General features: G+C 35.2%; 5 protein-coding genes across 5 annotated transcripts; 3 read left to right on the top strand and 2 right to left on the bottom strand.

The window, feature by feature from the left end:
* Positions 1-1,727: 1,727 nt before the first annotated feature.
* LOC120327295 (mitochondrial import receptor subunit TOM20 homolog) lies at positions 1,728-3,238 on the top strand. The gene is made up of 4 exons (XM_039393747.2): positions 1,728-1,931; positions 2,131-2,177; positions 2,487-2,711; positions 2,944-3,238. The coding sequence occupies exons 1-4, from the start codon at positions 1,814-1,816 to the stop codon at positions 3,043-3,045; spliced, it is 492 nt and encodes a 163-aa protein (XP_039249681.2). The 5' UTR covers positions 1,728-1,813; the 3' UTR covers positions 3,046-3,238.
* LOC120327294 (endoplasmic reticulum membrane protein complex subunit 7-like) lies at positions 3,144-4,769 on the bottom strand. Its single transcript, XM_039393746.2, has 3 exons — positions 4,505-4,769; positions 3,801-4,059; positions 3,144-3,529 (listed from the first exon to the last, which is right to left on the bottom strand). The coding sequence occupies exons 1-3, from the start codon at positions 4,663-4,665 to the stop codon at positions 3,302-3,304; spliced, it is 648 nt and encodes a 215-aa protein (XP_039249680.1). The 5' UTR covers positions 4,666-4,769; the 3' UTR covers positions 3,144-3,301.
* Positions 4,770-5,030: 261 nt separating this feature from the next.
* On the top strand, positions 5,031-7,075 carry LOC120327292 (protein SEC13 homolog). Its single transcript, XM_039393745.2, has one exon. It carries the CDS (start codon positions 5,142-5,144, stop codon positions 6,075-6,077), a length of 936 nt encoding a protein of 311 aa, XP_039249679.1. The 5' UTR covers positions 5,031-5,141; the 3' UTR covers positions 6,078-7,075.
* On the top strand, positions 7,062-9,526 carry LOC120327290 (conserved oligomeric Golgi complex subunit 7-like). The gene has a single exon (XM_039393743.2). The coding sequence runs from the start codon at positions 7,062-7,064 to the stop codon at positions 9,459-9,461; it is 2,400 nt and encodes a 799-aa protein (XP_039249677.2). The 3' UTR covers positions 9,462-9,526.
* A 699-nt stretch (positions 9,527-10,225) lies between these two features.
* Positions 10,226-15,987, bottom strand: LOC120326730 (uncharacterized). Its single transcript, XM_039393067.2, has 9 exons — positions 14,236-15,987; positions 13,763-13,841; positions 13,580-13,684; positions 12,954-13,097; positions 12,596-12,703; positions 12,437-12,519; positions 11,450-11,600; positions 10,837-10,971; positions 10,226-10,385 (listed from the first exon to the last, which is right to left on the bottom strand). The coding sequence occupies exons 1-9, from the start codon at positions 14,316-14,318 to the stop codon at positions 10,260-10,262; spliced, it is 1,014 nt and encodes a 337-aa protein (XP_039249001.2). The 5' UTR covers positions 14,319-15,987; the 3' UTR covers positions 10,226-10,259.
* Positions 15,988-16,295: the final 308 nt, after the last annotated feature.

The raw sequence follows: 16,295 nt of genomic DNA, 5'->3' as shown, positions 1-16,295 counted from the left end.
TTCTGATAATTTTGCTGGATTCGTAGAGCGGTATTTCCATGCATTTCATTCTTATACATCTCAAGAAGTAGGACTGATTAAAAACCGCCAATACAAAAGCTTCGCCTACCCATGTCGATAAACGAATTTTCGACGACAAACTTAGAATGCCTGGTAAAGGGTTATGGCTGCTGAACCGCGAAGCCTCCACCGACTCCATTGATTATTTCCGTAGTATTGCCTCAACGGTTACGGAACAATCAGAATTATAGCTTCCACGTAGACAGTTTTTACGTTCCGATCAGTTTTCAAGCATGTGGTTGTAAACATTGACTCGCTCGCGGAATATATTTTTTTTTCAATAATATTTCTCGGGGAAAACTGATCACCCTCAGACATGGACTCGAAGCCATATTCAAACATACTCAACTGATACTAGTAATGAAAAAAAATACAAATGTATGACATAACGTAGAAGCACAAAAAATATAAAAATAGGTCTGCACAAAGGAAAAACAATAACTTGAGGGGAACACTAAGAATGGTATCCAGCGGTTCCTAAACTATGGCATTGTAGGAAATCACAAGATTTTTTTCTAAACATTATATAAAAAGCGACATCCATTGTTTTTATTTGTATTTCCTATACAAAAATTAAGTGACAAATATCATAATTGTGATATCACACAATTTTGAATAGTGGTGTGATCTTCACCTTACCTCAGGCCAATGAACCTTTCCTCTCCCACACATTTTAAATTCATTTTAAGGGTAGGGTTTGATTAAAATCATTTTGAAAATTCAAATTATTATCTTATTTCCAGGCCAGGTCTTCATTTCAAGGAAACACTGTGGTTTTGCGATGATTAGCCATACCTGTGTTCTGTGTTATGTCATAAAAAAAAGTTAAATTAAAGTTAAGTGGGTCGCCATAAGCTGTGGTAATAAATAGTGGGTCCCAACTCTAAAAAGTTTGAGAACCACTGGTATATGCAATTCGAATTCGAATGTAATCCGCAAAATGCCGACAACTTCTAATAGTTAATATGAATAGAATGCATAGTCGCAAGTAATTTATGTCAGAACAATGTGAAAAACAAGCCTTCAAATAAAGATCAAAAATTTGATTTTCCTCCATTTGGTGCGAACTCGATGATTTAAGACCAAATTATATTTGATCCAGAGAATGGGGACAATTTTTGACACCCACAAATCAAGTGTCTAACACCAAAGTATGGTCATAAGCAGACCGAAATTTAAAAGATTATGGACTTTCAAAAATTCACGGCTGCTATGTTATATTGTAAATATATACTGCTACGTTTTATACATTCATATAATTTTTCCAGCACCAGTACCGGTACCAGCTGTTTTTTGTAAGAAATATCATTAAGGAATATTAGGAAGTTATATTATGCGTGGGAACCGGTTGAAAACTGCAGAATAATTTTCCTTCGATTTCACGGCCGTCCCCGCATGTCCTGTACAGGTAGGTACCCTTGGGGAATTCGAAGTAGTTTAGTGGCGCATTTACATATCAACTTTCTCGTCAACATTATTTGTTTTTTGGCTATGACTTAATACATTACAACCTATTAAAGGCACCCAATTCAGTACCTAATTCCGCTTTTTTTGTGGTAGATTAGCTTCAGAATCAGAGCCTGGTATTACAGAATCAATGTATGGATAAAAACAGAAATATATGTTGTATATGCTATATCAGTTTGTCAATACTTTAAAACATAAAACTGTTTTTTATAGTTCTTGCAGATTTTTACGGGTATATTACTAGACTATAACTGTATATTAAGAGTATTATAGCATATAAATAAGTATGGTATCCAAAACTGCAGCAGTAGCGGCAGCTGCAGGTGTTGCTTTCATTGGATACTGTGTATATTTCGATCGGAAGAGAAGGAGTGACCCTGACTTTAGAAAGAAGTTGAAAGAAAGTAAGTATAGAAGTAAAAGTTGTATCCCTACATCTTACAATTCAACTGTTAAAGAATTTCCACTTTCTGGCTTTCAATTTTTACTATGCACACAACACATTCTGCTAAGAAGTTTCACTCATTTTCTCATTCTCAATTAACAAAAAGATTAGCTTATGTTGTTAGTGCCTTGCTATTAAAGAGTTTTTCATATTTACAGGAAGAAGAAAAGCAAGAGAAGGGCAGTGTGGTGCAAATAAAACTAAGGTGATTAAGTTTCCTCAGCTCTGAGTATCGACTTCTTGTCTGTACACACGGGTATTCAAATTTAATGTCATCTAAGCTGAAGACGAATATAATAGAAAAACAGCTGAATTTCTTGTCTAATGTGAAAGAATTGCATTGGTTGCTCGTGAATGTATCACTGAACTATTTGATTTAATTGATACTAGTTTCATACATGTGTTCCGCATGGCCATTGAATTTTCAGAAACATATCACAATAGAACAATTGTTGGCGTATAACATCACTGCTGTTTAAGTTAATAAAAACTCAATATTGTGTTTCATTTGAAGTTGCCAGATTTAAGAGATGTCGCAGAAGTTCAGAAATTTTTCTTGGAAGAGGTGCAAAAAGGAGAAGAGCTACTTGGAGAAGGAAAGTATGAAGAAGGTGTCGAACATCTGACAAATGCTGTAGCAGTCTGCGGTCAACCTCAACAATTACTACAAGTTTTACAACAAACTCTACCCCCACAAGTTTTTAATATGCTGCTTGAAAAGTTACCTTCAGTATCACAGGTTAGTTTACATTTTTAATGACATCACCTGAAGCTATTTTGTACCAAAATGATCACTGAATTTTGGCTTCCTTCCAGTGCTTTCAAATTATTATCTTGCCATGAAAGATTGGGATGCTTCCTCTTTGTACATTAATGGAATTATGTATGGCATGATGGTAAATTTAATTCATCCTGTGTGTGATGCCTGATTTTGGATATTGAGCTAAAATGTATATTCATTTTTATTTCAGAGGCTCGCAACCTCATCTGCTGCATCCGCAAAACCAGCAGCAAAGCCAGCTAAAGAACCTTTATCCTCTGCCCAAATTGCTGATGTTGATGATTTGGAGTAGATGATATGTGCACTCTCACTGCTCGAATGTAGTTGAACACCAAGGAAGCATAAATTACAAATCTGAGGGCATATCGCACAGTTATTTTAAGAGCACCCTTTTATCATCCCTTCATTTTTATTTCATGCAACTTTCTCTTTTTGTTAATTGATGATAATAAATAAGAATCTGCCAATGAGGGCAGTATGATGAACTAGTCTAAAATATGTAAACAAAAATCATCTCATTCAGGCTATTAAGCATGTGGCCAGACAGCCTATTTACGTTTCTTCTTCGCCTCTGCTGATTTGTCTTTTGCTTTTAATGCTTTCTTATCTGAGCCTCCGAAGAAGTTTGATAAGGACTCTGACAGATCAAACCCACTTTGGTTTGTGTTAAACATGTTCATTGATTGTTCCATTTCTTTCTTGAGTTCTGGATCATTAGTGTTCATCATCTTAGGCAGGATCACAAGCATAACAAGTGGAAGAACCATCATTAATACCTGAAAATACCATAAAAAAAAGGTGTCAAAAAGCCAACTCATACAAGGTTTAAGACTTGACATAAAATATTTACAATGGACATAGTATGTGGAATTGATAGCCGAGTTCAAGTTTTGCACCAATCTGCCTATATATAAGCGCAGAATCATCATGGCATTTTGGGTAGCAATAGGTTTGTTAAAAGATGCATCTCCTGTAAACGACCTTGCTTTGAGCAAATCTTTTCTCAAAAAAGTAAAGAATACTACTTTAATCTATTTGCCAACTTACCATAGGACTTTTCAGTAAATCCAAAATACTGAATTTCTCCCGTACTTGAAAGTATTGAGCAAAAGTTGCAGGTTTCATTTCTAATGGATATTTAACCAATGTCACTTGACTCGGTTTCAAATGATTTACTTTTCGAGCTCTTAGATTTCCTTTCATCGAGACATCAACACGAAGAGGTTCAAAAAGATATTTTGGTGTGAAAACTTCAACCACATAAGATCCAGTAGGAACATTGTGGACAGTGAATGTTCCATCGGTCCTAAATGCATTAAAATATTGTAAACACAGAAAAAAAAATTAACCTAACTCTACTCATTACTAGGTAAAGGCAATAAAGCATGAATCAGTATACGGCACATTAAGAGTTTTGTCAAGTTTTGCAATACGGAGTCGAGTCAAAGATCACAGGGAGATAAAATTTATTCGGTTCCAGAATGGGGAAACCAATGTTTCAAATGTACACAGATACAGGATTAGATTAGAACTAAGCTACTGGTATTCTTATTAGGCAATTATTGGTGATGAGATAGGATTTACCCCGGGTATCGGTATGGTATTAGTTATTTGTTTAGATTCATGAACTTGATGGTGGATGGAACCATAACCGGGTAACTCGATTATCCCACTTTCAGTTGAAGCATTAATTTATTGTTGAGTAAAATTCTGCCCATTGTTCAAATACATGAGTGTAGTACAAAAGTTACCTCAAATATCCTCTATATTTTCCACCATCGACAAGTACTTGAATATCATTCACCCACTGCTTATTTCCATCTGGGGGAAGAACTACTTTTCCTTCAATTTTGTATCCTTCGCCTCTGGTAATAAGTAATCCTAACAAGCATGTCAGCGCATAGTACAACATACTGTAACCCCTTTTCGACAATACTTACTTTTATAACACACAAAGTCGACAGCCAAAAGTAACAACAGTTTACTTTAACTGTGCCGAAAATACGCTAGAATTCCGGTAGGGGGCATAAGCCTAATTAAGAATAGCGTTTTATTGATCAGGAGTCTGATGTTTTCTGATCCGGAATTGAAAATTTTGTTGGGTATACTAATTGATAAGTAAATTTCAGACATATTCATAATATAAGATTGACTTAAAAAATTTTTTATCGTTTATAAATCTACGTGTACATGATAATAGACAAAATTTATTGTCTGTGGAATTGCTCCATCCACGTCACGCTTAATCGGATTCAGCACAGCACAACTCAATTTTGCCATCATTTGCTACGTGTCTCGCGTTTTAGCTGATCACCGTTTTCAGGTTTTGGTTTTATTTGCGCTTGCAGGCTTCCATTCTCGCCGACTGTCCGATTCTAATACTGCAATATGGTGTCTGTTATAAACACGGTAGATACCTCACACGAGGACATGATACACGATGCGCAATTGGACTATTATGGTGTGCATTTAGCGACTTGTTCATCTGACAGGTCAGTGAAAGTGTTCGATGTCAAAAATAACACCCAGCGCCTGATAACCACACTTATGGGGCATGAAGGACCGGTATGGCAAGTTGCTTGGGCACATCCTAAATACGGTAACATATTGGCATCTTGTTCTTATGACAGAAAGGTCATAATATGGAAGGAAATGAATGGTCAATGGACGAAGTATTATGAATATGGTGATCACGATTCATCAGTTAACTCTGTGTGTTGGGCGCCACATGAGGTGGGACTGATTCTGGCGTGCGGTTCATCAGATGGTTCAATTTCTGTCCTCACATATACTGAAGGTGGTACTTGGGAGGCAGCAAAGATACCCAATGCGCACACTATTGGTTGTAATGCTGTAAGCTGGGCACCAGCTGTGGTTCCCGGTTCATTAGTAGAACCACCTTCAAATGCTAACAAAGATTCACAAGTAAAAAGATTTGTTTCGGGTGGATGCGACAATTTAGTCAAAATTTGGTGCGAAAAAGAAGGCATAGGTTGGCAAGAAGAAGCGAAACTAGAAAGCCATAATGATTGGGTGAGAGACGTTGCGTGGGCTCCATCGATTGGTCTCCCTAAAAGTAAGATTGCAAGTTGCTGCCAAGATGGTCGAGTCATTATTTGGACTAATGATGGAGTAGGGACAAGATGGACACAAAGTGTGTTGAACAAATTTGATGATGTCATATGGCATGTAAGTTGGTCTCTTACTGGAGATATTCTTGCTGTATCTGGGGGAGATAATAAAGTATCCTTATGGAAAGAAAGCCTTGATGGACAATGGGTTTGCATTAGTGATGTAGGGAAAGCACAAGCTGCAGGATCTTGAATGTAAATTTTAAAATAGGTTCTATCTTTCTCTCCATGTATAAAAATTGTTTCCAGAATCTCCAATTGGAAAAAAAAAGTATATTCGCAATTTTTTTGTGTAATACTTCATTTGTGAATGGCAAATAATTTTCTCTTCAACCCAGTTTAGTGATCCGAAACTTACCGTAATTATACCAATTTTAAAACTACAATATAAATTTCATTGAATTTAAACATGCTCTTAGATGTTGTAAATGAAATATAAAATAAATGCCAATTATATTTTTGAAAAACTTGAAAATATTGTTTTCAATGAATTTCTGCAGAATAAATTCATGACTTTAATATGAATATGTACAACTTGATACGAATCTATTTCTAATATGAACCTGATTAACTTGAATTCAACAACATTCTTGTCAAAATAGTCGACCTCGATATTTTATGTATGTTTTGTCTATTGTTACATAGATTGCTGATGTTTTTGTTGAATAATTCAATCATATAGACTTGAAAATTTGATCTAAACTATTTAAAACTGGATATTCCCACCTACAAGCAATTTTAAAATGTGTACTGACTAATAAAAAGGATTTCAAGCATGTTATTTGGCTGAAAATATTTTTTTTTCAATAAGGTAATTTTGAAAATTGCTATTTTTTCAGCATGTTTTTCAAACGATGTTGATAACAATTTTCTCATTACATTCAGAAGTGCTCTGTATGTGAGAAAAATATTACCCATGAAGCTACCAAGTTTAATCATAACATGCTCAATTCGTATTTCAGTTCTGCATTCGTGTTATGTTAATTTTATTTCCTCCAGTTGATATAGCACATAATATTATTTTTCATTATTTCAATTCATGAGTGTGAGTTTGATGTTTTTTCAAAAATAAATTATTGGCTCATGTATATGGTTCGTAACAATCTAGGATCACAATCTGCAATGCTATCACTTTTGTGTGCTTTATTAAACTTAAAATATTCTTTCTTGTTCGCTAATGATAAATTATAGTTATATTAGTGACGTCATGGATTTTTCCAAATTTCTGGATGAGGATTTCAATGTTAACACTTGGGTAAACAATGCGTTTAAAGCACATCAAGATGACGTGGGGGCTGTCGCACAGAATAAAAGAGATGTTTATGCTGCTACACTGGTCACCAAGCTCCAAGTATTTATTCAAGAAGTCAACAAATCATTAGAAGAAATGTCAGTACAAGTTGTGAATTCAATGCCCAGAGTACTGAGAGATGTGGAAGCCCTTAAACAGGAAGCTTCGTACTTGAAACAGCAAATGCAACAAGTAAAAGAGGATATTCATGATGTAGAGAAAAAGACTTCCAATACAATGAAAGTTCTTGTGCTGACTGATCAAGTCCGAAGTCGAGTTGAGCGCTCATGTTCAGCTCTCAAAGAAGCTGATAATTGGTCGAGTCTTGCTGCAGCAATTGAAGATGTTTTCAGATCAGGAGATTCCTACACGATTGCAGTTAGGTTGAAAAGTATGCAAAACAGCTTGGAAATTCTAAAAGATAGTCCAGATTATGATGACAAAGTAATGCACTTGGAAGCACTCAAAAATAGACTGGAATCTCAAGTTAGTCCTCAAGCAGTAGCTGCTTTTATGCAACATAACACAGAAGATGCGAAGAAGCTACAAAAAATATTTTCCACTATTGGTAGAGAATCTGAGCTTCATAAATACTATGTGAAAACATACAGTTCTAATCTAACCAATCAATGGCAAGAAATCATTTCAAATGAAGACGATAAATCTAACATTGTAATTATGAAGGAATTGTTTGATTTGCTATTGTCAACTTGGCATGGTCAATTGCCATGGTGCCGCACCGTTTTTGGTTCCATGAATGCAACCATAATAATTCTTAAGCTTTTAGTACAACTGATGGCTCTAACAAAACCAGGCTTCATAGATGTTATTACAAGTGCATTAGAAGCAGCTGATGGACCAAAGCTCCAGCCATTGTTAGAGTTGCATGGAATTGCTAAACAATTTGCAATAAATTTAGAAGAATCTGTAGAGACTTCATGTGGTTTTCCTATGTCACATAAAATTGACAAAAAATTATCTGAAAATTTAGCAGATGCTCTGTGGATGCCTTTTGCGGAATTCCAAATTAATTATAAGGAATTGGAAAACGAAGTTCTCATGACCAAATTGAGTGAGGTTGTTATGGATGCTGGCGATTTAATGGATTTAACACAAGTCCTATCTACCTCTGCAGACAAGGTTTTTGTAATAGCTACAGAAGCTGTAAAGCAGTGTGACAAGCTAACAGGTTATCTTGGCTCACAAGATTTGATCATTCCGTTGAATACTTTTTTTCATAGCTACACGGACAAGTTTTCCAGAGCATTACGAACTGTAATTCTACAATATGGGCTGAATAAGAAAGATTCTGGTGATTTGGAAATAAGCGAAGATCATTATTATTCTTTGTTCCAACATTCGTTGCGTATCATTACAACATGTGGCAAACTGCTACAATCGTTTTCAGATTTTGAACAAAAATTGATGTCGAATATTTTAGGATCTAAATGTGCTGAAATTGCTTTGGCAGGGTTGCTTGAGTTTGAACAAACTGATGAAGCATCTGTTGTTGCATCGAAGCAAGAATCAACTTGGGTGTTATATAATTATATGAAGAGAGTTGATGAAAAAGAATACAGAAAGCTGCAAGACATGTTGGTGAGCCTGAAGCAGTCGCCACCATCACAACGCTCCTTGCTTCCGACTGTAAAGCAATCTCTCATGCATCTCAATCAGCAGTCCCATCAACTCGCATTCGATATTGCTTTTGCCCAGATTCGTAAACAATTAGCCCTTATTCCACAGTTGGAAATATGGAGCAATGTAAACACACCTGCCGAGCTTGTGGACAATTCTGAGTTGCCAGCTTTTAGTTTGCCTCCGACAGAGTATGCCACTACTATTGGTCAGTACCTGATGACATTGCCGCAGCACTTAGAGCCATTGGCCGCTGGATTAAGTGAAGGAGATGGGGAATTGAGCGCAATGGAAACTGCCTTGCACACAGCCAAATTGCCCTTTTCACTAGAAGATGAGAAGTCTGATGTCAACAACATGGCGGACCGGTGGCTAACTTCTATAGTGAGAGCATCTGAGCATACCTATGTTGAAGCGTGCCTACAGATCCCTTCACTGACAATACATACTGCGAGACAGCTTGCAGCAGATTTAGATTATATGGGAAATGTTGTCGATTCCCTTGGATTACCAGTATTCAAGGATATCGCTTTGTTAATTAAATTATTAAGATCATCAGAGAGTGAATTTGAAAGTGTATCAACTGATATTCCAAAAAGACTGGTTTCAAGTATAGCTCGCATAAGGAATATAAAAGAAAATTCTTAGTTAAATTATGTAATGTTTTATTGAGTTTATTCTTATTTCTGCAATAAATCAGCGGACCAACTTTGTTTTGGTGTTACTGTAAGTGTCCTGAAAGATCATTCACATCACACCATAACCATAAAAGAAAAGTAATGCAAATCATATAGGTGTGAGTGAATGACAGCATGTAGAATATGGCAATGGGTAAGTTGACAATCGCTATTCCAATGTTGAATGTTAATAAAGTTGCCATCTTTTTAAAGACTGTAAAATTGCTTCCATGAGTACAATGTTTGTCTATAAATGTTGAAGTGCCTGATATTGCAAATTGTCTGGTACCAAAGAATCTACACAGAAATCATTAAGAATTGTCCATTCAATGTGAATATTTTTGTTTGGTCAGCCACTTCTCACAATTGGGCTAAGGAATACTTTTGGTCGGTGGCCCAGAAAATTTTCAACCGCAGTGACCGAATTCAAACGAGAGTCCCCATATGCAATAGGTAAATGCACCTTTGTTATCAACAGAATGTGGCTAGTAAGCTCGTCCTTATCCATCCAAGTCAGCAGGTGCTTTGAGCTCTATCAGTTTATTTTATGTACCATTGAATGGCCAAATATACTGATGTGAGTAACTTAACCACAACATTCACAAAGAAATTGCAGCCATACAAATATGCTAATACTAACTTACTAACCTAATGATAGTGTTTTTAACAACCACATAACCTGCTCACAAAAGTATCTGAGAAGCTCCCCCTTTATGGGTAGTTAATAAGTTGTGGTAGACAACAAGCAAATTTTATTAAGCATGTATATTCATTTTCTCCGGCCAGCTTTAAACTTAGAAACTGGCTTAGTTGAAGTTCTTGTCTGCATAGTTGTCTTTATTTCTTCATGAACTTCAACTTCCCTTTCAACCACAATATCAGAAACTGCTGTTCCCTGAAAAGATACTATTGTAAATTGATACAATTCGGGCCATAAATACAAAGAGACTGAATAATTTAGTAGTACATATAAAATCTTCACACATCATTATATAGCAAATAAACATAGCATTCTCCACATCTTTGCAAAAGGTTAATACTCCAGCATCTGCTAAAAAAGTCTACATAAAACATATGACAAGGGTAATATGGCACATAAATAAAAAATAAATCTATGAGACTGCAGAACAGTTGGAGGGTAAGAGATAGATATGGTCCCAATCACCTTATGAATGGCCTCTTCCATAAAGGGTTGCAATGTAGACGGCAGCTATGCAAGATGATTACCAATCAATTGCACTGTTTTGTGTAAAGACCTGTTCTCCTATAATGTTGTACAAATGTCCGGAGTCTATTTAAAGAAATATTTCAAAGATCTGTATCTTGAAGACTTTTCTAAAACATACCAATTGCACTGCATGACTTGAGCTTGGTGATTCATCGTGTTTAGTCTTCTTTAATATAGATTTTGATTGTGGTTGTTTAACAAGCTTGTGAACATCTCCTGGCGTTAATTCATGGTTGCTTTTTGATGAATGAGCCTTAAAAATAGAAATTACCTTGAAGTAAAGACATTGTTGGAAAGAGAAATGCGAAGGGAAAGATTTCAGGTTATTCAACTATTTCATTGTTGACTATGATATTAGTTTCGACATGCCAATAGCAAACTTTTACATTTTTTATGAGGTGTTTACACACCTTCCTTCACAAAAGGAACTAGAGCATTCGCTTGGGAGTTTTTGGAAGGATTGGATCTTTCCGATTTCACATTGCATCTATGAGATGATAAGCATTTGAGTTAAGTCTAGCGCTCTAACCTTTGGGCTACAACAAATAAAATAACTAAGGATGACATGGGAAATAATTACCATGAGATGTTTTTTTATAGAAACCTACCATATTTTTGCAAAAAAACCTTCCCAACAAATATCCAGGGAACAACTAAGATAACATTACTGTATATTATTAATTACAAATGTGAATCTCCAATTTATTTAGCAACAGTTATATCGTCATCACCTTGGCAGTGTGCTGGAATCGTATTGTACATGATTGAGGTTTGTTACATGATTCATCATTAAAAGAAACTTTTTTGATTTTTTGTTGATTTTCTTCTTCTATCGAAGAGTCACTATCATCCGAGTCAATATATTCATCATCACTCTCTGAACTGTGATTAGAATGGACAATTTTAAAATATGAAAAGGTTCACCTTTGAACTAGGCTCTATGCAACCATCCACTAATACAGAATAAGCTATTATACAGTATTTGGAGAGACCGAAATCATTGTTCCCTCTAACTTTTTGTAGTATGTGTGCGCAGAAATTTAGGCGTGTGCGCACTTTTTTGGAAATGACTAATATTTGTGCAAAAACCAATAAGAAATTTTGGCGTTCTAACCGGGTAATAGGTGGGCCAACAACAAACTTTCTCAACCTGCCAACCGAGAACATTGTTACATTACATCGAAATACGTCTGTGCGCAGTAAATATATGCGTGTGCGCTGCCTCTGAAAGCTGTGTGCGCGCGCACACCTTAGAGAGAACGCTGACCGTAAACTTACTGCTTCTGCATTGACTACACACAATTTATTACACCCTACGTGGGCATAGAATTTGAACCCAGGATCTCTAATTGCAATCCCATCATAGTTAAGTCCTACTACGTATTTATTCGGTACTACCGTAGTGTATGTACCAGATTAGGCCATAATTTTATTCCAATTTTCCTTATTTTAGTCCTATTACAAGTTCGGGGACTGTCTGTGTTAGCCAAGTGCCCATAGGTTTCAGTCCCTTTACACAACTTGACGCTGCTCAACTTGAAAGCAGGCGAACAAAATTAGTTACCTCCATATTGGTACATACACTTCCGGAGCGCCATTTATTCTAATAGTATGTTAAAACAAACAAAGGTCTTTTTGATACTACTATACCAATGCTTTACCAAATGCCAAATAGTGAATCTGAATAAAACAACAAGAAATCAAAAAAATTTACTAACCTATTTATTCCATCTTCTTCTTCCTCTAATAACTCAAGCTCATCAAGTCTTTTGAGAAGATCTTCATGTTTCTCATTTATTAACTGAATCAAACATTAGTCAAAAAATTAGTTGCTGATAACAGCACTAAGTTTATATATCAACAAGAATGGTGCATACTTTATCATCTTGATTTTTGACTTCAGGTGAATCTGATTCTGATTTTTCATCTTTCACCCTGCTCACTCTTTTTCGATCCTTGGGATGGACATAGTTCTCTGGACATTCCTAAAAGCATTTCACATTATCGTCAGATGGAGACTTGATTAACCAATGAGATAAAACCATGTAAAAGGGAGATTACAAAATCTAAGCCAATATAACAAAAATGTTACCAATTTTTTAGCATAATAATATGGAAGTATTGGCCACAATACAGCAATGCCTTCCTTATGTACACTAGTGATTGCAATATACGATTAAGGACCAAAAGTGTGTACCTTTAGTTCCAAAGAGTAATGCTAAGATATATTCCTACCTCTTTAATTTCAAACTCCTCTTCAGCTGCTTTTGCAATATCACCGAGATATTCACTTTTCATTTTTATGTTTGTTGTCACTTTTTCTAAATCAATCAAAGTATCTTTCAAATTATTCTGTCGCATTTCAACAATTTCCAAAGCCTAAATGAAAGATTTATAACCGTTATCATTTCATTGGTAAATGTGGACAAGGTTATGACCAATATTTGCTTATTGTCATAAAGAATACATATACCCAGGCTTTGGAGTTTTGCACGTTTTTATTGATACTGGACTCTAAACTGGAATTGCATTTCTGGGCCTGGAGCCTACTCAGTGTCAAATTATTTGTCAACCATGAATTGTTGTAAGTGTTGCTCGATGACTCTGAAAAAGTCTTTTTCGCAACCCCTCGTCCTTTGCAGTTCAAATATTGTATGTTTTTATTAGATGAATTCATTTAATCTTTTTTTTTGTTCATAGGCACAATGCTTGTTGCAAGACGAAAATAAATATCTAAATCTGAGTTGGGAGTTGCTTTTCAGCTTGGCCTGAATTCGAATTGGGATGTAAAATTTTGTCTCAGACTCTCAAACCCTTCGTTTAAAATGTTCTCAATGAATAACATTAAATAAACCAAATACCTTTTTACATGAGACAGTTGTGAACCATGCATCTCCTAAATGTACAAGTAGTTCATTTGTGTGTACCAATCTGCCAGGCATAAATGCAAGTTTTCCAAATGGAACCTGGATAAAAGAAACATTCAAATATTTATCAAGTATCATGCACAACATTCCTATACGAAGCAATATTGTGTATATTACCATGACTGGATGGGATAACTTATCAGGCAATGTTGTGATTCTCCCAGACAAATGTTCATAATTCTTCATTGATTCCTTGCTGTAAGAAAACAAATAATAAAATCGCATTATAACATTAATGGATTGCAAATGAATTGTAAAATGTCAAAGTTAGCGTCTATATGCTAAGTGTTAGGAAAACGCTTGCCATACTCCTCTGATTTCCCTGCACAAGTTCATTATCTTTAGAAGATAATTATGTGTGAGAGGATTGCTGGACACTTCTTGCCGCCTTAGGATGGTTAGGTAATCGCTGGTTGGTTACTGCTTCCTCCACCATCAAGTCCATGCATCTGAAACAAATTACTGGTTAAAAAATCCCAATCTGGCATTGACTGGTAACCAGACGAGAGCCCGTGGTTGCCCTATGACTAAGCCGTGATATCAACTTTCCTCTCTCTGAAATAAATATGAAAATCCAATTCTATCATTACCAGGCTTTAACCTTTGCATCTAGTTCTGCTAAAGCTTCATCTTGTATTTGTCTTGCACGAATCATTCCTTCAACATCAGCCATATTTACGATAAATAATAATCAATCTACAACATATGATAAATCATACAATATTAATATAAGAGAATGACAGCGCCAAGCAAGAATAAGTTGCAAGCAATGGTAACATTGATATATGGTTTAATTTGAAAGGGTACGCAAAGAGTAGGCTACATTGGCAAATCTAGAATTATGGCCATTCGATAATAAAATGGTAGAAGTATGAAAATACATTTAACAGCTGATAAATTGAATAGTGGTTATCAATTCAAATTCTATGCAGCTTCTATCATCTTATTGGCCTCATAATTGGTATATTATAATTTTTGGCATTAGTCATTTTTTCATGAAATAGATCCATTCACATTATCTGAAATTAATTACTGGACAAAAACCTAAAATAGATGAGGTATTGAGATGCAGCAATCGCAACCTTGTCCCAGAATAAAGATTTGTGTACTTGTTCGTCAGTTCCCTTGTGCAATATCTATGAAAATCAGTCTGAAGATGGATCTGAGGGTCTTACTACTTACTGAATAGAGCACGAAATGCCACAGAAGAGCACGAAACAGCTCAGAAGAGAGGGAAACATTTTTCTTCCAACATCTTTGAATAACCCAACATGACGCACCCTAACCTGGTACACATACCGTGTTCAGGTTGTGCGCCATCTTGGTGCACATACTTCTGGATCTCCCAAATTTGTTTGATTTTGCTAATTGGTGTGCTCATTTTGCGTCATGTTAGGTTATTTAAAGATGTTAAAGATTACTGATATAAAGTCGTGATTATTCCCTACCACTGTATACTGTCTCCCATCAAATTGTTTAAAATTTCAAGTAGTAAGACCGTAGATCTGAGGCATTAAATATTTCAAATCATAAAAATGTCACTCAAAATAGAAACAAACAACATTGTTAAACTTTCGTAACCAATTCGGCAATTAATTTATTTTTTATACATACTGCATGTTTTTACTGCAACCAGGAGGTAGCAAACTAGCAATAAATAAGTTAACTGCAAGTGGACATTCATATCTTTCTTAACAGATTTTCACTCCCACAAAGCTAATTTAAGTTGCTATTGGTGGGTTGTAAACTTCTGGACATGTCACTTTATGCTTGGAAAGAAATAATGCTCAATATCCTATTGAAGATCGTCTTTTTATAGTGCAATTTGAATATATGAATAGATGCTTTTATTGGATAATTTTACATATTGGCATAAAGGAATTAGGAATCCGATATAAAAGCTTCGTTATACATACAATGTCAAGATATAGCACCATCTTTGTTCAATGGAATAAGTTTTAAACAGATGAATAAACTATCAAGAATATGCAGAATTTTGTTGTTGGCAAAACCATCTTCATGCAATAAAATAAGCATTAAGCAGATGAAAAAAATATCATCGATATGCAAAATTTTGTTACAGGCAAAAGCAGTGACCCTCTAATTTGCAAAATTATATTTTCAATTGAACTAGATGTTCACATGATGATTAATTTATAACACAAGCTGACAGAAAAGACCAGGTATAATATCATGAACTATAATGTAAAAGATGTACTACAATGCTTCCATTGACAATAAAGTATGATAGAATGATTATTCTTATCATGTCATATCTCATATGGAAGTAAAACAAGAATGTTATTGCAAGGGGATGAATATTCTTTATATATATCAGCAGTCACTATTTAAGGCCGATATATTGCACTTGTTTTCCCGTTTTATTAAGATATGCTTCAAGTTGGTCTTTTTCAACATCTGAATCAATTTGAACAGTTTTGCCTTCCAAATTAATTTCATACTTTACATCTTCTCCCAAGTTTTTCTTCAGCACCCGAATCACTGCATTGGAGCAACCACTGCAGGTCATCTCAACATGGAATTGATGAATCGGCATTTTCAATACAGAAAATTTACAGTTATACCTTCTATAATCAAATTACAAAATTTTAAGTAATGTACTCTGTAGAATATAGGAAATAAAAGTTGA

Source organism: Styela clava, chromosome 4 (assembly GCF_964204865.1).
Source record: "Styela clava chromosome 4, kaStyClav1.hap1.2, whole genome shotgun sequence".
Classification (NCBI taxonomy): domain Eukaryota; kingdom Metazoa; phylum Chordata; class Ascidiacea; order Stolidobranchia; family Styelidae; genus Styela; species Styela clava.
The sequence above is the reverse complement of the archived record's forward strand: the minus strand, read 5'-3'. Positions and strand labels throughout refer to the sequence as shown.